This window comes from Mirounga angustirostris, unplaced genomic scaffold (assembly GCF_029215605.1).
Source record: "Mirounga angustirostris isolate CCGP_5_RB_7025 unplaced genomic scaffold, mMirAng1.0.hap1 SCAF_11, whole genome shotgun sequence".
In the NCBI taxonomy this organism is placed as follows: domain Eukaryota; kingdom Metazoa; phylum Chordata; class Mammalia; order Carnivora; family Phocidae; genus Mirounga; species Mirounga angustirostris.
In genome coordinates this window covers 12,019,509-12,044,679 of record NW_026991719.1, presented here as the reverse complement: position 1 = coordinate 12,044,679, position 25,171 = coordinate 12,019,509, and the positions used below count along the sequence as shown (strand labels likewise).

The 25,171-nt window shown below is 41.4% G+C and overlaps 1 protein-coding gene across 1 annotated transcript in view; it reads left to right on the top strand.

The window, feature by feature from the left end:
- Nucleotides 1-270: 270 nt before the first annotated feature.
- The window catches only part of ACE2 (angiotensin converting enzyme 2), a 38,712-nt gene continuing 13,811 nt past the window's right edge, over nucleotides 271-25,171 (top strand). Inside the window, exons 1-10 of the mRNA XM_045886058.3 lie at nucleotides 271-456; nucleotides 6,496-6,654; nucleotides 10,188-10,281; nucleotides 10,648-10,791; nucleotides 12,230-12,342; nucleotides 13,845-13,950; nucleotides 16,439-16,536; nucleotides 19,179-19,348; nucleotides 21,963-22,189; nucleotides 24,699-24,843. Of these exons, the coding sequence (XP_045742014.1) occupies nucleotides 271-456; nucleotides 6,496-6,654; nucleotides 10,188-10,281; nucleotides 10,648-10,791; nucleotides 12,230-12,342; nucleotides 13,845-13,950; nucleotides 16,439-16,536; nucleotides 19,179-19,348; nucleotides 21,963-22,189; nucleotides 24,699-24,843 (1,442 nt within the window). The remainder of the gene's footprint in view (nucleotides 457-6,495; nucleotides 6,655-10,187; nucleotides 10,282-10,647; nucleotides 10,792-12,229; nucleotides 12,343-13,844; nucleotides 13,951-16,438; nucleotides 16,537-19,178; nucleotides 19,349-21,962; nucleotides 22,190-24,698; nucleotides 24,844-25,171) is intronic.

Here is a 25,171-nt window from a genome sequence, read left to right as displayed (position 1 = left end):
ACATTTGTTTATTTGATTTACTTGAAAAAATCATTCTAAAATCTGTTTATATATCTGTCCTCTCCAGGATGAACTTTATGGTGGTTCAGCAGACTGTTTACTGTTTCTTCTTCTACTACTTCTTCTTCTTCATCTTTTTTTTTTTTTTTTCATCTTTCCTGCTCAGTGCCCAACCCAAGTTCAAAGGCTGATGAGAGAGGAAAAACTCATGAAGAGGTTTTACTCTAGGGAAATTTGTTCAGTGGATGGGATCTTGGTGCATAGGGAAAGATGTTAGGCTCTTCCTGGCTCCTTCTCAGCCTTGCTGCTCTAACTGCTGCTCAATCCACCACTGAGGATCTGGTCAAGAAATTTTTGGAGAAGTTTAACTATGAAGCTGAAGAGCTGTCTTATCAAAGTTCACTTGCTTCTTGGAATTATAACACCAATATTACCGACGAGAATATCCAAAAGATGGTGAGTTTTCACGGCTACCTAGGGGTATTTGTTGCTTCTTAAGGGTTAGATTACTGCCTGTACAACTGAAAAGGGAAATCAAAGAAATGCTCCGAGTTGTGAGATTGGATGTTTGCTTCAGTATTTCTGATTCTGGAGTCCCAGATGACTAAACTTAATTGACCTTGGGGCTCATTTGGAAGCTGTTACAAAATAATTCACTGGTCTCAGTCCAGATTCTTAGAAACCAGTGAACATGCTTTGTAAAGTTGCCACCATAATTCTCATCATAATCAGGGTTTCAAAGCATTTCACGGAAATGCCATAAGTTATTGAGTTAATAATTTTCCCAAGCCTACAATGTCAACAGGAATATCTAAAGACTCTCTGAAATGATACATTAACTGGAAAATGCAATTGGAGGCTTAGTGAAAAAGCTAGCTAGTAATTAAAGTAACCGTGGGTCTGGAGACTGGATTTGGGTGTTCCTTCCTTCATTGTCATGGAGCTCTAAGGGACTTCCAAAGGTCACAGAATCCATCCAGAGCCCTCGCAGAAAAACCGTAACTAAGCCAGTTTTGACAAATCTCAGAATGCTCTGGGAAAGCCAGATGCTTTGACGAGGGCAAGGATTTAGGAATTTCTTCTCTCACCGATCCCAAAGCTGTGTCCTTACACATTTGTGCTGGAAATTGAGCAACATTACTTAAGAAAAGATTTTGTGACACTTGTATAGCAATACATTCCTTCAAAAATGTAGTTCAGATATTTTTTCAAATGTTGAGTAGGTTGCGTGTTTAAATTACTGCCACTCATGGGACAGATCCAACCTGAGACCTACCACCTCATTTGAAATACCCCAAGAGAAGGTTTTCCATTTTTCTAATGCTCAAGGAAATCCTGGAGATTTTGACAGCCCGGTGTGGTCATAGGAGGTCATTTGTTTCTTGTCTCCTATTTTTTGGTCTTACCTTTCCTGATCTCTTTATTGTTGGTTTTTCCTCACTTTTTATTTGATCTCTGTTGGAGGTACCTAGAGTGTACCATGCATTTGTTTCCATTCTCAGCTGAATGGTCCCGTAGGCGCTGGTGAAGGTGTACCAGCTTCATGCCTCAGGACTCTGGAGCCAGACTGCCGAGGTCCGGATCCCGGCTCCAGCACTTTCCAGCTGGGTGAGCTTCAGCTGGTCAATTAACCTCTCTGCACCTTCATTATCTCACCTGTGTAAAAGAGCATCCCGCTCCTGTCTGCCTTGGAGGGTGGCTGTGAAGCCCGAATTCATACCCAAAGCCCACAGAACGGTGCTCGATGCTTGTGAGCATGGGAGAACAGCACCGTCTTACTGCTCTGAGTGTGGGAGGGAGTTACAACTGCTGAAGAGACATGTAACAGTTCTGCTGAGTGCCCTTTGCTGAGAAGGCATGTTATCGAGCGAGACGGAGTGATGGTTGTTGATAGCATCTCTGGATCATTAGGTGTTATTACTTTTGGATTGCAGTGGTTGATGAGAGCCAAGGCCAGAGAGGAAAGGGCATAAATCACAAAGTGTGGCCAAGCTGCAGAAAGCATGGACCCTTTGAAGGAAAGTGAAAATATTAGAATGCAAAAAGGAAGCAGGGGGCCGCCGGCTACGTGCAGGGAGGGTAGTCCGGTGGTCAGGAGCCGCCGCTGCTGCTTGGCGTAAGGGCAGGCAGCTGGGTAAAAGAGCATGAAGCTAATTTTGGCTAACTCCTTTGGTTTGGAGCAGTTTCGTGGGGTTTCAGACCTAGTTATAGGGCCTGGGGGATAAGCTGAGGTTTTTTTCTTTGCTTTTACTATAGAGAGCTTTTAACGACCGCTTTACTGAGACATAATTTATGCACCATGAACTTCTCCAATTTAAAGTATACGATGCAATGCTTTTTAGTATATTTGCAGAATTGTACAGCCTTCACCACCATCTAATTTTAGAACATCTTCATCCCCAGAAAGAAACCACATGCCTGTCAGTTATCACTCTTCCTCCCAGCTCTTAGCCCTAAGCAACCACTCGTCTACTTTCTGTCTCCATAGGTTTGCCTGCTTTGAACATTTCATATAAATGCAATCATACAGTACATGGTCTCTTGTGATTGGCTTCTTTCACTTTGCACATTGTAGCATGTAGCATTACTTCATTCCATTTTGTTGCCAAATAGTATTCCGTCGTATGATTTTTCTTTATTTTTTATCATAAAAATTTTCAAACATGTATAAAAGAAGAGAGATGAGTATATTGAATTTCCTCATATCCATTGCCCAGTTTACAAATTATTAACACTTTGGCCAATCTTGTTTTAGTTTTCTACTCAACCCCACACTTACTGGAATATTTTGAAGGAAATCCAAAATATGATGTACTTTTATGTGTGTATTGCACCTTCTCGCTCTCAAAGTACTTTTAAAACAACCTTAATAACAGTACCATGCCAAAAACTTAATAACTTCTTCGTGTCGTCAAATATCTAGTCAGCATTCAAATGCACCCTATTTCTTTTTCAATTTCAGCTGTTTTGTTTGAATCAAGATCTAACAAGGTCCTCTCCTTCCAATTGTTTTGAATGATGTACTTTAGCTCTCTTTTAATCTACAGAGTCCCTCCCTCACTTTTTTTTTTTTGAAATTTATTTGCCAAAGAATTAAATTTTGGGTCCTGTAGAAACTCCCACTTCTTGGACTTGCTGATTGTGCCCCCTAAATATTGCTTAACATGCTCTTTTGTCCCCTGCATTTCCTGTAAATGTATAGATCTAGGGAAGAGGGCAGAGCACTTTTTCTGTAAAAGGCCAGACGGTGAATATTTCGGGCTTTGTGGGCTCTATGGCCTCTGTTCAACTCTGCCGTTGTAGGGCGAAGGCAGCCATAGACAATACATAAATGAGTTTGACTATGTTGTAATAAAACTTTATTTACAAAATCAGATGGTGGACAGAGCCCTGATCTAGAGATTTTATCAAACCCAGGTTTCACCCCTGAGTTATTTTATAGGTGTGGAAATAAATTGAATAAATAATAAACAGATACCTTCAAAGTACCTATATGCAGTATAATTTAAAAATGTTCTAAGACTGGGCCCTTTGGGGGATTGTGAGTTGTTTCCAGAGGAGACTGAGAACGAAATCATTCTTGTAATTTGGTATCAAAGTTTTACCAGAAATTTTGCTTGACAGTAAATCATCCTGGATTGGGTGAAGAAGGACAGGGATTTAGAGATAAGTGGTGGGTTGCATAGACGAGTCTGTGCCATAGACCAAAGTCTTCTTTCCATAGCTCACTACTTCCCACTCGTGTGTTACAGAGAAGAACAGAATGTGTTGAATACCATCTATAGTCAACGGTTAGGAGCGTTAGCTTTGGAGGTAAACATATCTGGGTTGGCACTCTGGTTCTTTCAAATTACTAGCTGTGTGACCTAGGAAAGGCTACTTACCCTCTCTGTGCCTCAGTTCCCTCATTTGTGAAGTGGAGACAATCACAGCTACCTCACAAGATTGTGAAGATTAATTGAGAAGTAGTTCCTGAGGGCTTGTATGTGCTCAATAAAGAGAGAAATCATTTTCCATTTTTACTGCCACTATTTTCATCTCTTGTCTGATCCATTGTTGTCATGACCACACACCATTCCCATCATGTCATGTACCTGCTTGGAGCCCCAAAGTGATTCCCTAGAATTCAAAGAATAATAGTCAAATTCCTTGGCCTGGAAAGTGCAGTCCTGCCTGAAGCCCTGCCTTTGGGATTGGTACTAATTATCTGTTGTGTTAAAAACTACCACAAGCTGGGACACCTGGGTGGCTCAGTCGGTTAGGCGTCTGCCTTCGGCTCAGGTCATGATCCCGGGGTCCTGGGATCGAGTCCCGCATCGGGCTCTCTGCTCCGCAGGGAGCCTGCTTCTCCCTCTGCCTCTGTCTCTCATGAATAAATAAATAAAATCTTAAAAAAAAAAAAAACTACCACAAGCTTAACAGCTTAAAATAACACACATTTATTATCCCACAGCTTCGGTGGGTCAGGAGTCCAGGCATAGCTTAGCTGCATCTTCCATTTCTGAGTCTTCTAAAGTTGCAATCAAGGTCCTGGCTAGCACTGTGGTCTCAGCTGAGGCTTGACTGGGGATGAATCCACTTCCAAGCTAATGTGGTTAGTGGTAAGCATCCAGATCCTTGTGTGCTGCTGGACTGAGGTCCTTAGTTTCTTACAGGATATCAACCAGAGGCCATCCTCAATTCCTCAACACGTGGCCCTTTCCAAAGGGTCATTCACAACATGGCATCTTGCTGCATCAAAGTCAGCAAGGGAGACAAAGTTTAAGCAAGATAAAAATAAGATTCTTTTATAACATAAATATGTACATCCTGTCACTGTTGGTATATGCCACTGGCTAGAAGTGAATCATGGCTCCTGCTCACACTCAAGGGGGAGGAGATCATACAAATGTGTACCACCCGGAGGTAAGGATCATGGGATCCATCTTAGAGTTTATCTACCACAGGATCCAGGATCCAGATGCTGTCAGTTGATTGCCATAACCACTTTTTCTCTCAGCCCCTTTATGCAGATATGAATAATGGAGACAGAATGATTTTCTATCTCATGGGAGTAGGAAGATCAAATGAAGTAAATTATTCTACAAAGTACTCTACATCCATCCAACTCCTACCTACTTTAGGGTCTTCTCCATGAGGGCTTGGCCAAATCTAGTTGCCCGCATGAGTCTTTCTTTTCCTATAGCAGGAACTGACCACTCAAAGTTTATACATTATCATATGCTCTTATATTTCATTAATGAAACATTCATGATGCATACCTTATCTTATAAGGTCATACCTGCTTATAAAACTGTAAGCAACTTAAGGACAAAGAAATTTTTTCTATAAATTATAAAATAGCTAACTTTTTTGAATGTTTAGGATGTATCAGATACTGTGATAAACATTTTATTATTTGTTAATTCTTCTCATCCTTACAACAGCCCTTTGAGGTAAGTCCTATTATTACTCTCATTTTACAGATAAGGTAACTGACTCAGAGAAGGTAAGTAATTTGTCTAAAGTCACACAGCTAGTCAGAGGTGTCTGACTACAAGAATGGAGTTCTTTTTTGTTTTTAAGATTTTATTTATTTGTCAGAGAGAGTGCACAAGCAGGGGGAGCGGCAGGCAGAGGGAGAGGAAGATGCAGGTTCCCCGCTGAGCAAGGAGCCCCATGTGGGACTCTATCCCAGGACCCTGGGATCATGACTTGAGCCGAAGGCAGACACTTAACTGACTGAGCCACCCAGGCGTCCTTGGAGTTCTTACTTGTCTCATATGCTACCTCTTTTATATAGTCTAGAGAAGTACAGTGTACAAAGTAATAGCTCATTTTCATCTTTGATAAATGGAAATGAGTTTGTACATTGAGAAAAGACTGTACTAGAGGAGTCTGGAGATCCACTTGCCTATACTGATGTTCAAGATGGGGGGCAGGTGAGTTCTGGCATCATCCCCTGTTTGTTGGTTTCTTTTGCTGTTAGAAAATCACCATGGCTACCAAGTGGCCATATCCTGGGCAACCTTCTTTGGGGAACATAATTTAAGATCAGAATCTCTGGTAAGTCGTGGCATTATGGAGCTCACTGCAAACTGTTTCTCATTTCTTATGGTTCCAATTGTCATGAGGGGCTGTATCCCCATTAAGTTTGCTCTGAGCTTTACTGGGCCCTCCCTTTAGAGCATTCATCCTCAAATCCTTGATTAACTCACCCACGTCATAGTGCTAAGGCCATAAATTCCAGGGCCCCACAATGTGAATTATCTGTGAGAATTCATTTCCAGTTCAGGGGATAGGACCCTTGGGAAAACTAGGCACTGGGCCAGAAAGAGAGAGTGACCAAGAATGGCCTGGTCACTCATAACCTAAGCCTTGACCTTCAGCAAAGTAGAGAACTAAACCACTCAGGAAATATTAGATATTCCACCAGATGTTTTTTGGACGGTATCTTCTGTTCTATCTGTTCAAGCAGTGCCATTCTGACTTCAACTTTATTTTTTGTCATTTCAGAATGATGCTGGGACCAAATGGTCTGCCTTTTATGAAGAACAGTCCAAGCAAGCCAAAACTTACCCACTAGAAGAAATTCAGGATTCTACACTCAAGCGTCAATTGCAGACCCTTCAGCACAGTGGGTCATCAGTGCTCTCAGTAGACAAGAGCCAACGAGTATGTGAACATTCTAGCACTGACCCCAAGAGCTGAAATATTTGGGAAACATTAAACATTAATATCCCCATGGCTGCTTCCTTTATCTGCAAAGATGATAGTGATGCTGACATTAGAAAGAGCTCTGTGCCTAGGTAGGGTGACCACAGAATTTGTCATCCAAACTGGAATCCTTTTGCAAGTGAAAGAAGTCACTGGTAATAATTATGTTAGGACACAGAGTTAAACTGGTGTTGTCTGGGCACTGTGTTATATACGCATACCATATACAGAAGTCACCTTCCTGAGGACCAGGCAGCCTGAAGAATATGCTTAGTCTATGTCAGTCGTGATCAACTGGGGGTGATTTTGCCCCCCAGGGACATTTGATGATATCTGGAGACATTCTTGGTTGTCATAACTGGAGGAGGGGGGCAGCTATTAGCATCTAGTGGGTAGAGGCCAGGGATGGTGCTAAGCATTCTACAATGCACAAGACAGCCCCCAGTGGCAAAAAATTATGTGGTGCAAAATGTTAATAGTGCCAAGCTTGAGCAGTCCCGTATGTGGTCCAATTCTTTCCCCCTTTCATTTTTGACTCTTCTCTGCAATGTCTTTAACAAGTGGCTAAGAACCTCAGCTCAGACTGCTTTAGAGGTGGGTGATTCATCTCTTTCCAAGACATCCATTCCATAGGTGGGCCCCCCTAATTGATGGAGATACTCCCTCCATTGAGCATTAAGTGCTTTACCTCCACTTTGTTCCGCCTCCTGGTCCAAATTGCTCTTTCCTACAATAGTTTTTAAATAAATGAGGGCAGCTATATATTTTTTAAACTAGTTGAGTCCTTTTATTTTAATCTAGGCTAACTATCCTTCACTCTGTTAATTTTCCTCTACACAGTGGTTTCAAGTTTCCTAACCAGTCCTGGCTGCTGTCTTCATTATGTCAGTAACCTTAAACTAAACACCGCACTCTGAGTTGGTTCCGGTCTGCATGAAGGTGCACAGGAATATGACAGTCTGCTTCCTGTGCCCTACATCTATTAAGACAGTCTAGGACTATATTAGGTTTTTGTTTGTGTGGGTTGGGTTTTTTGACAGTCAAATTCCATGTTGGCTCATATCAACATCACTGTCAATGAAGTCTCCAAATCTCTTCCATCAATGTTGCTCTAAAATGATAGCTTTCAGGGGCGCCTGGGTGGCTCAGTCGTTGAGCGTCTGCCTTCGGCTCAGGTCATGATCTCGGGGTCCTGGGATCGAGCCCCGCATCGGGATCCCTGCTCCACGGGAAGCCTGCTTCTCCCTCTCCCACTCCCCCTGCTTGTGTTCCCTCTCTCGCTGTGTCTCTCTCTGTCAAATAAATAAATCTTTAAAAAAAAAATGATAGCTTTCAAAATTCTATTCTTAACTAGGTTGTTTGTTCAAATTTAGGAAAGCCTGTATTCGCCCTGTTAAAATAACATCTCTCATCCCATCTCTCTAGCCTGGGAGCCAGCAGATATTTTTCTGTAAAAGAAAAGATAGTAAATATCTTGGGTTTGGTGGGCCATATAGTTTCTGTCATGATGAGTTAACTGCTGTTGCAGCAGGAAATCAGCATAGCTAATACATAAACAAATGAGTGTGGCTGTGTTCCGATAAAACTTTACAAAAACAGGCAGCAGACGGTATTTGGTCTGCAGATCATAGTTTACAGACCCCTGATCTAACCTATTAAAACATTTTAATCTAAAATATTTGACTATTTAACATCAAAGTCTTCTTTCTCAGTTGCTTGTCCTCTGGAACTCTGTTGTAATCCCCATCTATAAAAAGAAAAAATTAATGATAAGGACAAAGATAAAACCATATGGCATATATCTTCCTACAAGTTGATATTTATTATTCCACATTCTTTGGATCCAATTATCCAACTCCTTGTTAATCCACTTTATCTTATCCATTCCATGCTTCCCCATGTTTTTCACAAAGACACCATGTGAAACCTTGCCCATTGATCTTTTAGAGTCTAGACAGCTAGATGGAACCTGGACACTGTATTTTTATAAGATCCCAGGTAATTCTAATGTGCAGCTAAAGTTGAAAACCGCTGAAATGCCTGTAAAAGCTTGGAGTGTTTGGGAAGAGAGGAGACTCAAGGATGCATGAGTTCAATGGAGAGGAAGGAGGAGAGATTGAAAAAGCAGGTAGACAAAGAGACCATGAGGAGTTTTGTGCCATGGTAAGGAATTTGGATTGATGCATTTGGACTATGGGATCTTGTTGAAGTGTTAAGCATGGGCTCTATTTCATGTTCTAGGATAATGACTCTTGTAGCAGAATGAAAGAATAATGGAAGAGGGAATAGGAGAAGGGAAACAGAGTCTTTCATCCAGTGCTTCTTAAATCAAATGTGGAAGAGAACCAGTTCCTCCCCTTCCCTTCCCTTCCTTTCCCTTCCCTTCCCTAGCCTACCCTTCCCTTCCCCCTCCCTCCCTCCTTTTCTCCCTCTCTTATTCCCTTTCTTCTTTTATTACCAATCCATTGCAGATGAATACTTGGTTTACTTCATTGCTCTCATGCCTAGATGTCGTGGGAATATCAAATGATTTTTAAAAGTTTATAAACATTTATTCTCTTTTAAAAAAAACATTTATTCTCTTGATTCCTGTACTTATCACAGAATAGAAACAAACCATTTACTGTCTTGCACTGGTCCACAGACCATACTTTGAGTAGCACTGCTTAACTCTACTACCTTTACTCTCCTTTACCTACAGGGTAAAGTTTAAACTCTTTAGTGTGGCACAGATGGCCCCTCACGACCTGGCTCCTGCTGACCTCTCCATCCTTACATCCCCCACTTCCCTCAGTCAGCATCACTATGCCAGTTTCCTTCAACGTGTCATCATTTCTGGAAAATGCCTGCTCTTTCCCAACCTCCATCCACCTTTTAGCTTCTGCCTTCTCTCTCCTTTTTCTACTTGGCTAATTTGTACCTCTCTTCTAAGACACAGCGCTAATGCCCCCTCCTCTCTGAAGCCATCCCTGAATCTCCAAGTTCTTCATTTATCCACTCCCCGCCAGACTGCCACATCACTTTTTCATGACAGTTATACCACTTGTCACTTGGTTATGTAATTATGATTTCATGGCCCCACTGTCCCATGACTTGAGGACCAGTGACTTGTTCATGTCAGAGTTATCGGAGTGTAGGACATAGTAGATGTTCAGTAAATGTGTACTCAGAGAATGCTGGACAAGACAACAAATGCCCGTCTCCGTGCATGTGTACTTGAGCAACGTCCCCAGAATTTTGGTAGATCTGTTTATTTCAGTCACTCCACATATATTTATTATGTGTATCTATCTAAGGTTCTGTGTTAGTTAATACGGGGGAATTTAACAGAGATATTCCTACCCTACATAAAGGAGGATACTTGGCAAAGATGGGAATTGCTGTATTTTGAGGGCATAAAAAAATCACATGGTCAAAAGGACATCTTTACCTTAGCATTCCATACAGCACATTTCCCAGTTTAAACATTGTTTGTTATGTTTAATTTGCAGTTGAACACAATCCTAAATGCAATGGGCACTATCTACAGTACGGGAAAAGCTTGTAACCCAAATAATCCACAGGAGTGCTTATTACTTGAGCCAGGTAGGTTATTAATTTTGAGAAATGATTGTGAAATTTAAGTTTTAAGGATTTTATTTATTTGTTTGTTTATCTGAGGGAAAGAGAGAGAGAGAGCATGTGCCTGTGTGTGGGGTTTTGGGGCAGCATTCCAAGGAATTTAATTAAGTTAGTAGCTAAATGATTTCAATGGTTTATTTTCTCTGCAGAAATATTTTGAAACTATAACAAGGATGAAGAAATTGATAAATCGTGAGATTTCATTTAATAACCTTATGACCTTGATGTCTGCCAGTCTTACTTTTAATTATGTAAAGCTCATATAATTGTTTGCAAATAAAAATATTAGAAATGTATGTTGATTTCCTATTGGGTGCTTTGCAATGACAGGTTTGGATGACATAATGGCAAACAGCAGAGACTACAATGAGAGGCTTTGGGCCTGGGAAGGCTGGAGGTCTGAGGTTGGCAAGCAGCTGAGGCCATTATATGAAGAGTATGTGGCCCTGAAAAATGAGATGGCAAGAGCCAACAGTAAGTTTGCCGGTCTAAAGAGGTCCTGAAGCCCTCTATGGGGCTGTGGGCTATTTCTCATGAATTACCAAGGCTGCCCTTTGATAGAAGAAGTATCCCTAAATTAATGATCATCTGCTGAACAAATTCAGGTTATGTGTCTCAAAGAAGAAACTACTAGGGAATAGGGAATGGTGCACTGACATTCTACAGTTTAGAGAGCTCAGAAATGAGACTGAACTACAGGGCGTCAAACAAATCAGTTGTCTGGGGATGTATCAGGAACCTGAGGTAGCCTGGAGATTGAGTAGGGATTCTAGTTCTTCGACAGGATGGGAGACAGAGACACTGTCTCTCACCTAAACTCCTATCTGGCCACAGTTTATTCTCAAAGGCCATTTGTGTCTTTAACTCAAGATGGTGTCCCAGAAAGAAAATAAAATCAGATTAATTTAGGCTGGAAATCCATTCTGTTCTGCAGTTGTAATTATAACTCAGATCGTGTGGTCATAAAACTCTTAACATGGGGCAGAATTTCCATATCTCCTAACTTATTCTCCTGCCTGAATAATGAGCTGAAGCTATGGCATTATGAGTAACGTTATGCTTTGGTGATTCACTGCCCCCTGGGGTTGAGGAAGGAAGAAATTTTTTTTTTCATCTGTTGTTTCTAAATGTCTTTCACTGCCACTTAAACTGATATTCTCAAGCCACAGGCAAACTGGAGACTGTAGCTCATCACCATATCCTTCCATCCAAAGAGTTCGTTCTCTCTTCCTTCTGATCATCCATTGCCAGTGTGCATGTAAAAGTAAACATTATCAGAACAGATTTGCAAACGTTATCGGCTAACATCCTAATGCAAGCTTGTGTTTGCTGATGCATAGATACTGCATGAAGCGCAGAGAGATGTTCTGTGCCGACATGGAATTTGCAAACAAACACAGGGCCCCTGTGGCAAGGTCTAAGATGAGTTAGATGTGAAAATATAAGGCCCTGAACAAAAGGAGAATTTAAAAACTCAAATCCAATCACATGGTAGAAAGCCAAAGCTACAAACTGAAGTCTGGAGAAGGTAGAGACCGAGGGTTAGGGGACTCGCAGTGTGCCTTTGCCCCTTACCAGTGGGGTAACCCTGGACAAATGATTTCACTGTCTAAGAACAGCCTGCTAATCTGCATGGTGGGGACTTTGATAATGTCAATCTTGTAGAGTTTTTGTGCTTATTAGATGAGATAATGCGTTAAAATTTCTGGTAGAGAGCAAGTGCTTGACAGACACTAGCTAGCATTATTATTCGTTTCATCCCTTTGAGGGATACTGCCCTATCACTTAGAAGGGCAGTAAAAATGTGACAGATCTTTGGATTTTTTAACCTCCCAGCAAGGTTATTCGATGTATACAGCGCCTCATCTCTTTCTTTCCCTTACGTTCTCTTACTTCTCCTTTTTAAAAACAGATTATGAGGACTATGGGGATTATTGGAGAGGAGATTATGAAGAGGAGTGGACAAATGGCTATAACTATAGCCGCGACCAGTTGATTAAAGATGTGGAACAGACCTTCACCCAGGTAACCAGGGGACCGATGTAGGGCAGTGCATGGGAGGAAGGGGCAATGACCAAAAGCATTCTGGCTTCTTCTTACCACACTCGTCAGCTATTCCCAGGCCTCAGAGTTATGGAATATTAGAGCTTGAAAAGATTTTAAAGAATAATAGGGCAACCGCTATGGATGATCAGAACTGCTCTGCTTTCCTCCCCTTTCCAGCCACTGAACTCACCAGCAATTACCAAGAGCAAGATTATAAGAAGGAAAGATTACAGGGAGGAATGGTCTTTTAGACTTCAAACTTCTTATGTAGACCGACTCTGTCATAGCCTTAGTTAGGCAGAGCCATCAAAAATGGAAGTTGGAGAGGGGCGCCTGGGTGGCTCAGTTGCTTAAGCTTCTGCCTTTGGCTCAGGTCATGATCCCAGGGTCCTGGGATGGAGCCCCTCGTTGGGCTCCCCGCTCAGTGGGGAGTCTGTTCGTCTTTCTCCCTCTCCCTCTGTCCCCACCCCTCCTCCCCGGCCGCTCATGCTCTGTCTCTCTCAAATAAATAAATAAATAATCTTAAAAAAAACCTCACCACACACACGCCAGAATGGTTTTGGTTAAAAAAGCAGGTGCTGGTGTGGGTGTGGAGACACTGCCAACAGAAATGCAAAATGGCGCAGCTGCTGGGGAAAGCGGTTTGGCGGTTTCTTAAAAAGTTAAACATGCACTTATCATGTGACTAAGGTATTCCACTCTTAGGTATCTATATGAGAGAAATGAAAATATAGATCCATACAAAGACTCACACATGCAAGTTCATAGAAGCATTATTCATAATAGCCCCAAACTGGGAACAACCTAGTTGTCCTTAACTGGTGAGCTGTATCCATGAGATACTAAATGAAGCAAACTCAGATGTATTCATACAATGAAACACTACTCAGTAGTAAAAAGAATGAACTACTGATACATCAGTAACATGGATGAACCTAAAAATCATCCTGAGTGAAAGAAGCCAGATACAAAAGGTCACATACTTTATGATTTCATTTATGTGAAATTTCCAGGATAGACAAAATTGTAGAAATAGCAATCAGTTCAGTGATGACCTGGGGCTGGGGGTGGGACTGGAATTGACTGCAAATGGGGACAAGAGTTTTGTCCAACAGTATAAATTTACTAAAACTCAGGAAACTGTACATTTAAAAATGGGCGAATTTTATGGGCTGTAAATGTACTTCAATTTAAAGACAAAGGAAGTAGGTAACATCTTTAAAATGAATATTTTTTGCATCTGCTTTCATTTTGGGACCTGTATTCCTCCAGGTGTGTTAATTGTTTTAAGCAGTAAAACTAGTCATCATTAATATCTGGGAAGAAGAGATGCTTTCAAACTCTCCAGAGTATTTGAGAGGAGAAGAAATTAGAATTTAGGGAAATTCTACTTGCCTAAAGAGGCTCCTATCTTTAGTGTTGGGGATTGGAAATTGGAGTAGACTACTCTTGGTCTTAAATTTTCTTCCTGGGCCTTTCAGATTCAACCATTGTATGAACATCTTCATGCTTATGTGAGGGCAAAGCTGATGGACACCTACCCTTCCCATATCAGCCCAACTGGATGCCTCCCGGCCCATTTGCTTGGTAAGAAACTCCAGGAACTCTTTGTGTAGTTTGTTCTCTGTTATTTTCACCAATAACCTTTTTTTTTTTTTTTTTTTTTTTAATGAGGCCCAACATAGAACTTTTGGAAAATTTTGTGAATGAAGTTAGTAACATTATCGAAATCACATTTTGCCAGCACTTTCTTTGACATAAAAGCCATTTAAAATTGTTCTCCATTGCATTACTTTATTTTACACATAAAGGGTTATTATTTGGCCACAGTCCAAAGGATAAAGGGGTTATTTAAGATAACTAGGGAAAGAACTCCAAGTTCAAATGAGAGCGGAAATGGGGAAAATAAGTTTTATAATTTAAATTGATTGGCTAAGCTCTTGAGGTGGAGTTTGGCATTTTAGTATTATATTGTCAGAGGAATGAAGCTTGGTAGGCTGGGGGTGGTCAGGGGTGAGAGAAAGGCTTTCTAGAATTAAGGTATAGCTTGAGTGAAAGTTTCATAAGTTTATTCTAAACTGCACCAATTACTTTCACTGCAAAGTATGTGCTTTGGAATTATATGGGTTTTGAATGAAGTCTTTGCCATGAAGACAAATGCCTAGCTTAAGAGGAGACTCAGTCTTCCAAGAACTTTCTATCCTGCCACAGAGCCTTTATAGGCCATGAAAGTCCTGGAGCCCTTTACTGAATTGCCTAATTTCCTTCCAGAGAGTGGCCATCCTTCCTTCCCCTCTACCACTCCCTAGAAGCTGAAGCCAAATAAGATATATACGTGTTTGGAAAGTTCCTGTCATGCGTACATAGCATTCCTACCAAGCTAAGTTGCTGGTGGCTAATTCTTCTCAAGAGCCAAAGCTCTCTCTCAGCAGGAGAGAATATGGACAAAGGAACTGTGGAGACTTTTACTCCAAGGCAATATGTAAATACTCTCTACAATGTCTTTGGTAGGCTTTCTTTAGTAATTCAGTTTCTGCTTAAACCTATCTGGTGTGATGTGGCTCTTTCTTCCTTCCAAGGTAGGCCAATCTATTGCTATGTGGCACCAATTATAAGCAAGTTCTACCTTATGTGGGACTGAATCAACACCCCTCTAATGCCTTGCACTCATTACATCTAATTCCATGATATGAGGTTACCCAGAATATGTCCATTCTTCTTCTATAAGATGGCCTTCTGGATCTTTTAAACAACCATTGTATAAGGCACAGCATAGTACTTGGCACAAGAGTATATAATCGATATATTTTAGAGGGTATTATTGTTACCATCATGTATACACTCTTTGCTTCTTTCCAGTGAAATACAGATTTTTAGCCATTCCTTAAAATCTTAATTTTCTAATTGTTCTCCTTTGGACAAGCTAGGCTTTGTTGATGTCTCTCTTCAAATACCATGCTCAGAACTGAACCATTACTCCAGATGAGGTTTGGCCAATATAGAGCAAAAATGGTACCATGCCTTCCTTTGTTCTAGACACTATAATTCTATTTATTTACCTTAAGATCACATTTGTGTTTTGGAAGCCATGTCACACTGTCTCTTGGGTCCCTTTTGGTCTTTTACATGTAGGCTATGTTTCAGCCTGAAGTCACTTATCACATATTTTTATAGTGGATACACCTTCCTTTAAAATTTAAGCAGAGGGGCACTTAGTCAGCTAAGTGTCTGCCTTCGGCTCAGGTCATGATCCCAGGGCTCCCTGCTCAGTGAGGAGTCTGCTTCTCCTTTTCCCTCTGCCCCTCCTCCCTGCTTGTGCTCGTTCTCTCTCAAATAAATAAATAAATAAATAAAATCTTTAAAAATAAATAAATAAAATTTAAGCATAGGCCTCTATTAGGCCTTACCTCTACTGAATTTTATTGTTTAAAACATGAGTTCATTGGAATATTCTTCATGTAGTTATGTTGCCCCCTTCCTTTGGTGCCAACATCCTGGTCTTGCTATTAGATTGACTTTTTCTAGATCCATCTTGCCTTTTAGGGTCTCTGGCCTGGGAATCCAATTTAGCATTTGTTTGAGATGTTTGGAAAATTGCCCAATTAAGTGTATTACTATAGTATACTGATAAAGGTGGAACTTTGTTACTAGTTAGTAGAGATTCCTGGATGATGATCCTATATGATCTCTCTTGAGTCCAATATTAGGAATTACTAATAGTCTAGCTGGCAATATTTTGTTCCATGGATGGTAGATTATATAAATCTGTTTCTAATCTATAGTAGCTATGATGTTCCATATATTTAATAAATTGTGCCTTTGAATTGTAATTCAAAATGGGAGAAACAGGGATAATCTCCTGCCATTTTAACCTTTTAGAGGAGATAGTAAAAGAAGGGAGTGTTGAAAATTGTAAATAAGAGAACAGAAAAAGAGGTAATGAAAAGAAACTAGATTAAATTTAGAATACTGTGTGGCCTATTTACCGATCCTAACTTATGCACTGTGTAAAATCAGGTCTATGCTTCTGCTGCCTTTGCTATGTATTAACAAAATCTTTTTTTTTTTTTAATAGGCGATATGTGGGGTAGATTTTGGACAAACCTGTACCCTCTGACAGTCCCCTTCAGACAGAAACCAAACATAGATGTTACTGATACAATGGTGAACCAGGTAGGAAGAGGCCTTAAAAACCAAATCTAAATCCTCAACTTCATTTCTTTTTCTGCCACTCTTCCTTCCTTTTCTTTTGCATGTAAAACCATGTAAATAAAAAAATGTTAAGCTAATTTAAATGTATTTCTTGTGGGGGGCCTGGGTGACTCAGTCGGTTAAGCATCTGACTCTTGGTTTCAGCTCAGGTCATGATCTCAGGGTCATGAGATCGAACCCCGGCTCCATGCTCAGCACAGTCTGTTTGAGATTCTTTCCTCCTCCCTCTCCCTTGCCTTCTGGCCCTTTCCACGCTGGGGCATGTGCACACACACACTCTCTCTCTCTCTCTCTCTCTCAAATAAATAAATAAATAAATAAAATCTTAAAAAATAATAAATATATTTCTGATGTAGCTCTCTTTTCATGGAAAAGTAATTTACAATGTCAGTGACATCAAGTACCTTGAATGATAAGTATGGTATTGATCTTGCTGAGAGATATTAAAAATGGAGATGACCTGAGTTTTCCATCAAGCAGTAAGATGTGGAATTATCGACTGGTTGGCATTACTCTTTCCAGAATTAGTCACCACTAAGTAATCAGTCTGTAGTCTCTATGAACAGAAAAAATGATATCATTAGAAGATTTTAAAAAAGGGGCGCCTGGGTGGCTCAGTTTGTTAAGCGACTGCCTTCAGCTCAGGTCATGATCCTGGAGTCCCAGGATCGAGTCCCGCATCGGGCTCCCTGCTCCGCGGGGAGCCTGCTTCTCCCTCTGCCTCTGTCTCTCTCTCTCTGTCTCTCATGAATAAATAAATAAAAAATCTTTAAAAAAAAAAAAAAGAAGATTTAAAAAAAAATCATTATTGTTAAAAATACTATAGGAATCTTTAAAATAATTTTTATATTACTTTTTGTTACCATCCTTGCGTAATTGTTTAAATTCACCGTGTTCCCTACCATGGGTGAAGTCATGTTATAATTATATGTTTTTCTTTATTCAGCTGATAGTCTACATTTTTCGGGTACAATGTATGGTCATACTTCTCTTGGCTGTATAAAATGTCTTCAGAGAGTTGCACCATGATTTCCTTTCCTATAAGCAGCCATGCAGTGAACATCTTCCCGTATATAACATGCTCCTGGGGAAAGGCCACAGCAAAATAAAAACGTGAAGCTGCAGGGCCTCCAAACTCCCGAAGCTGTGCTCGGCCTGGTTTCACAGGTGAGGAGCAGCAGAAGTTCATCTGCACATAGCTCCTCAGCCTGCTTCCGGTGTTAGTACACGCACCATCTCTCCTAAGGTCGTCTTGACAACACACGAGACTGTCAGGATAGGGATGGTGATGGATCCGTGTTGTAGGTGAGGAAACTGAGGCCTGGGTAAATGTCTTGCCCGAAGTCACAAAGACAATCAGTGGCAACAAAGGTTTGACCTCAAAACTCCTAATATTTCCAGTCTCATTTTCCATTCGTTCCTTCTGCATTTAACAGACATTAACTGTGCTTACTAGCCTGCGCTGTTTTGGTATACAGATGTTCTTTCTGCTTGAGAATGCCATACCTACTAATACCAATATTGCCTTTAAAGGGCAATAATAAAAAACATCCCCAGTGTCACATCCTGTTTCATATCCCTGAGGCGATAGAGGAGAAAAACCAGACTTGACTGGTCTTTGAGATCAGAGGAAGTTTTCTGTGTCACCAGAAGTGATTTATGAATTATCTGTCACCTGCACAAACTTAGCTTTGTGGTCCTTTTCCCCAAAGAAGCCCTGATCAGCTCCCAGAAGAGTTTGCTGGATGGCAGACACCTACTGCTGCCCCTTTCTGGTTCCAGAACATTCTGAAACTTTAGATTCCCATACGGACTATGAAGCCAAGGCCCAGCTACTTACTGGCTACTGGGTCACACTCAGGCCTTTTGGGTTCCAAAAGTCCATGACTTTGTCTGCACCTTAATGTTTATGTCTTCCACTGAGCCTAACACCAGGGCCTCCCCCCACTTGAAGGAGCTTGATCAAGGATTGTTGGCTTGAGTTGAATAGTTCTTTAGGAAAGAGAAGGTCATTGTTGTTTGCTTATACTTGGAATATAAAGCATAAAAACAAAAACATCACACATAATCTCACACAGTCTACTGTTAATTTTTTGTGTATTTCCTCATTAATATCACATTATATAAGTGGTTTATATATTCTACTTTTTCACTTAATATTAAATTACAAAAAACATCAATAAAAAGTCTTTATGAATGGAATTTATTTAGATTTTCCATTCCACGAAGACATCATTATGTATTTAACCATTCTGGTGGTGGTTTCCACTTTTTTGTCTATTAAAAATCATTTTACATGTTGTATACCTTAAATTTACACAATGTGATGTGTCAAGTATATTTCAATATTTAAAAATAATAAACAAAAAAACCCATTTTAAATGTAATTCTTTGACCTAACTTCTGAGAATTTCCTAGGTTAGTTCCCTAGAGACAGGATTACTGAGACAAAGAGTGTAAACACTTTGAAAGCTTGACATGTCCGTACATGTTGCCAAATTGCCTTCCAGAAAGGTTATGCCTATGTACATAGCCAACAGAAAGAATGCTGTTATTTTAATGCTGGAATGAAATGCTGTTCTTTTTTTTTTTTTTTCTTTCAGAGCTGGGATGCAAGGAGGATATTTGAGGAGGCTGAGAAATTCTTTGTGTCTGTTGGCCTTCCCAACATGACTCAAGGATTCTGGGAAAACTCCATGCTAACAGAGCCAGGCGACAGCCGGAAAGTGGTCTGCCACCCCACAGCTTGGGACCTAGGGAAGCATGACTTCAGGTAGTGAGGATGATCCTTACAAAGCTGATACTAAACTGGGAGACAATGGAGGCAGGAATGAGGATGGATTTGGATTTCTTCTCTGCTTCTCTAAGCACAGAAGAGATGTGTGAACTCTCCTTAAATGAGGACTCGGGAGTCCATGAGAGCACATCTGGGCTTTTCCAGGAAAAGGGGATTGTCAGCAGGCCCTAACTTGAACTTTAGCCCGTCTGCCTCATTTGAAATAATATGCACCCATTAGATTTGCCTGGTCATGGGAAGGGTGGTGTCCCCGTGAGAAAGATTTGGTGCTAAGATTTATGGAAGATGGCTGGGTGGGTCAGGCATTGTTCTTCCCCTCCATGTTTCTCTCTTATGAGTGAGACAGGACAGGTGAATAAATAAGCTGGGATAAAAGAGAGAAGGTGGTACGTGTTAGAAGAGAACCACAGAGAACACTCTATAGGGAATTGGAAGAGAACTGACTATACCCGGAATAGGATGTAGGCTCAGACAGGGCTTTTCAGGTGACATTTGAATTAGGCTTGAAAGACGAGAAGGGTTTGGACAGACAGGGCTGGGAGGAGGACACTGGGCTGGAAGAAAAGCAGGATCAAATGCAGAGAGGCAGGGCCTGGCATTGTGTACTAGAACCAGCAAGTTAGGCTAGAATAAAGGTCATGTGAAGAAGGGTCTGTGATACAGCAGAATGTGCACAGGCTTTCGAATCCCAGGTGTGTAACTTAATGACTAGGTAGCGTTGGGCAAGGTATTCAACCTTCTTGGGTTTCATTTTCCTTATCTCTAAAAGGGAGTGGTAATCCCCAGGTAGCAGCTTTGTGAGTGTCTTAGGTTGGGTTCCCCAGCTTGAGAAGAAGATTCTGGTACAGATGCTTCACTGAGGGACAGACGTCAGGCAAAAGGGGGTGAGGGAAGAGGGGTAGGCAGGGGAAAGAGTTAAGTAAGGATGTGGCCTCTGTTGGAGACTTGGCCTCAGCCTGATCCCACGGGGCTCTCTGGACCCCGATTTGTACCACAGTTGGTCACACCTTGAGAAAAGAGGACTGGCCTTTTGTACCCCCACATTAGTCAGTCACTGGCTGCGGACTGCCCCAGAGTGTGGGAGGACACATTCTCCTGGTTGAGGCACCTCTCACTTAGCCAAAGGCAGTGCACAAGGAAGCAGCTGTTGGCTTTTAAGGGCTATGTGACGCAGTCACAATGGGGGATGGGTGGATCTGCCTGGGAGAGCTGGTCTGGGCAGGCCCCCAGCAGCATCCACTCGAGTAGGGCCTGACAGTCCTGTTCTGTAAAGGGCTGGATAGTAAATAGTCCAGGCTTTGCAGGTCTCTGCTGCAACGATTCAGTTCTGCCCTTGTGGCATCAAAGCAGCCACGTACCGTACGTAAACAAATGGCACCTGTGTTCCAACAAAGCCTCATTTATCAAAGCAATTCACTGACTCCCGTACTAGAGAGAGCCTTAAAAATGAGGGAGTACATGTAAGTTTCCTAGCCCAGGCTCTTAGGTACTGTAGACACTAAACACACAGTAGCTCTTCTTGTGATTGTTTCAAAAGAGAATAGAGAAAAACCAGGTTAGAAAGGCAGGTCTTACTGGGCTGTATTAAGGAAGCTGAGTTTCTTCTTGAGCACTGGGGGAGACTTACAGGGTGTTTATCAGGGGGATGACATGGTCAGAGGGGTAAGAAAATTAATTTGGGAACCTACTGAAATATGCCCCCTGCATTCACTGGAATGGAACTGCTCTTGCCAAGCTGAACAGGACCACTGTCAATTGCCGAATGCAGTCCTTATTGAATTGGGCCACTGCAGCCTTACACGGTGTTTACAAGTTTTCTTCAAAATGCTATTTTTCATTGGCTTCTGCATTGTCATGCTCTTCTGGACTTCTTTGACTCCTCTCTCTCTCTCCCCCTCCATCTTCTCTGAATCATCTTTCTCCACTCCGTACATACTGGGACCTCCTAGGGCTCTGTTTTTGGCCCTCTTTCCTTGCCATTCTATGCCTGCTTCATGGGCCATCACATCAACTCCCTGACTTAAAATGCTAATGACTCCCAAATATCAATTTCCAGCCCCTTCTCCTCCTACTTCTCTATCTTGGCTCTACCAAACTGCCTGCTGTGTCCTGAATGCTACACCCTTTTCTCAAGCCTTTTTCAATGAGCACTTCAAGGAATGTCAATGTCTTGTCCCTCCCTGCCATCTACCTGGCAAACTTCTACATGTTGATCAAGGTCCGGGTTGCTCATTGCATCCTCAGTTATGCCCTTCTCAGTGCTTCTAGGAGACTGTGCCTGCATTCACTTATTGTTATGCCCAAGGCCATGTCTACTGATCACTTACAGAGTACTTGCCTGAGAGTTTTTGTAGTAGAAGACTCTGCTTATCTTTCTATTAGTTTGTGAGCAATAGGTTTCAGCCCTGCCCATCGCTTTATATTGAGCACCTTGTACTGTTTCTAGGACATAAAAGGTAAGTTCTCAAGATTCATTGGTGAACAAATCTTGGAATGATGAACCATGCTACCAAAATCCTATACTGCTCTTACTGTGATGATTAAATCAAATTCATTGAGATTCATTTTAATCTTGCCCGTTTTTGTGCAGGATCAAGATGTGCACAAAGGTGACGATGGATGACTTCCTGACAGCCCATCATGAGATGGGACACATCCAGTATGACATGGCATATGCTGCACAACCCTTCCTGCTAAGAAATGGAGCTAATGAAGGGTTCCATGAAGCTGTTGGGGAAATCATGTCACTTTCTGCAGCTACACCGAAGCATTTGAAAAACATTGGTCTTTTGCCACCTGGTTTTTCTGAAGACAATGGTATGGACATTTTTCTTCATGGCTTGTTTTGGGGATTCTTTAGTTAGTTGTGGGCAAAGGCTAATATTATCACGTATGGGATATATTTAATTTTTGCCACATAAAGTATATGATATTTATGGGTAACTGGGAATTGCTACTGGTAAAAACATTTTTTAAGGAATATATCATAACAAGGGGCGCCTGGGTGGCTCAGTTGGTTAAGCGTCTGCCTTCGGCTCAGGTCATGATCCCAGGGTCCTGGGATCGAGCGCCATGTCGGACTCCCTCCTCAGCAGGGGGCCTGCTTCTCCCTCTCCCACTCCCCATGCTCGTTCTCTCTGTCAAATAAATAAATAAAAACCCAGAGCAGAGGGAGAGGGAGAAGCAGGATCTCCCGTCGAGCAGGGAGCCCGACGCGGGGCTCGATCCCAGGACACAGGACTCGATCCCAGGACACAGGGCTCGATCCCAGGAGTCTGGGATCATGACCTGAGCCAAAGGCAGTCGCTTGACCGACTGACCCACTCAGGCACCCCAATAAATAAAATCTTTAAAAAAAAAGAAAAAAGAAAAAGGCATAAGAGAGCTGACTGAATGAATGGTCTTGGAACTTTAAGAAACATCTAACAGGGAATAAAAGATGCTAAAACAGGCCCACAGAACTGAAATGGCTTATCCAAGGTCACCCAGCTAATTAATATTAGAGTTCTGACTAGATCCCCCTGGTTCTAGGTAAAAACTTCCCCAAATGTGAGAGCTGGAACATTCTAAAAACTATTTTACAGAGGCAGCAAACTGAAGACAAGAGAGGAAAAGTAACTAGCCCAAGGTCAAAAAGCAACATAGCAGAACCTGAACCAGAGCCGTAATCTAAAGCTTTTCCCATAATATTATACAAAGCAAAGTGCGACTTGAAATTTGAGAGTTCTTAAAGAAGGGGTGGTGGAATATCAAGATTGGATGGGACTGAAATGTTTTCTTCATCCAGCTGAAGCATGAATTTGCCCCTGTGACATCCCCTCAGATCCATGCTATCCTTCAACATCTTTGCCCAAGGCAGCCTGTTTCTCTTTGGATGGCTGGGACTTGATGGCACATGACGAATGTTCGTGAGATCCAGATTCTTCAGTGAAGATGCCATGACTTTTGATTCTTCCTTGTAAAAGGAGGATACTTAGAGCCAAATATGTTCTCTTCTGTATATTTCTCTCCCCTCGTTTTAGTTATGTGGTTCAAAACATCAGCTCCACTGGCTGGAACGTTTGGTCAGTGAGGTCAAGGTCATGAGCTCCATCCTTGTGGGGGCAATTCACTGTGCCTTGTTTCTGGCTCCAGACTTTGGTGATCTCATGAAGGCCTGGGAGTAGGTCAGTGTAGAGTCTTCATCATGTCTGAAAAAGTTACTGTAAGCATAGACCCAGTGGGTAATAGGTGAGTAATAGCACCCTCCCATGAAGGGAGCAACAAAGGAAAGGGAGTTCACGGCAACCACATCTGTTGCCTAATTTTAAAATATAATTCTTAAGGTCGATTAGCAGACAATTAGTTGTTTTTATCATTTTTTAAATATTCCTTGACAGCAGGCAAAGATGATTGAATCACTAGGATAGTACTAGACATGGTTAAACGACTGGTTTGAAAAATTCTTGTTTCCTTCCTTGGCTCTGCCCCTGATCTGTGAATGATGGTAAATGAATCCCTTCATTCCTTCTCTCTCTCCCTCCCTCCTTCTCTTTACCTTGCCTCCTTTCTTCTTCCAAAAATATTTACTGAGCCTATACTATGTACAAGGCATTTTTCTCGACACCAGAGGTACAATGCTGTGCCAAGTAGATAGTATCCCCCTGCTTACAGTTCATTGAGCTTCCCTAGTACACTAGGCATGAGCTCTACTGCTTTTTACATCACTAAATAAAGGATAGATGAGATCACATAATGTGTTAAAGCATTTTAAACTGAGGTGAAGAAGATGTCAGTACATTTAAAGTGTACTGTACTTCTGATTATCCAGTGGATAGTTTCTTCTGGGGAGGCTCTTTTTTGTTTGTGTTTCTCCTCCCTGGTTTACTGGCTTTTGGCCACATCTGTTTAAAATTTGTTTTTTAACAAAGACTCAGAGAGGATATCATGTAGGAGACACCAGGTTAGGTATACAGTCTTGAATGAGACATTTACAGTCACTGCCTTCATGGAGCTTACAAGAATAGTATGACAGTAGATGAAATAGCCCTAATTGGCTCTGGTAAGAGCTTTTAAGGAAGGCAATTGACCCTAATGAAAAAATGAGGATTAGCGGTTGCTTGCAGATTCATTTTACCTGTTCTTTCCAAGTCTTCACCCTCCTCCAAGTCCCTTAGCTGAGAAAATGAGTAGATACATATTATTATGTTCATTGTCAGTATTTCTCACGTAATCATCCTTAATGTAAGTATATCTTGAGGAATAATATCTTGAGATTGGGAAATTAATACAACACATCCACTGTCATCCTCATGTTAATATTTATCCTTTTCTATTTTACTTTCAGAAACAGACATAAACTTCCTATTCAAACAAGCACTTACAATTGTTGGAACTCTACCATTTACTTACATGTTAGAAAAGTGGAGATGGATGGTCTTTAAGGGTGAAATTCCCAAAGAGCAGTGGATAAAAAAATGGTGGGAGATGAAGTAAGTCAATGAATATGGAATCAGCAAAATGTTTTGTCTCATGAGTTTACCACTTACCTAAAGGCATTTTCCTGGCTTGTACACACACACACACACACACACACACACACACATGCAAGCATGCATGCATGCATGCATGCACACACTGCCTCCTTTTTATTTTTCAAGTCTTCATTTGGGTGCTTTCTCCTCAGATAATATGTCCTTGGTTCCGCCTTCCCCCAAGCAGGATCCGATGACACAACTTCTCATGGTCTATCTTCTTAAGTGCTGGGTCACCCATTAAACTGTGATATTTTAGGCACTGGGGATCCAATGCTGATCATTT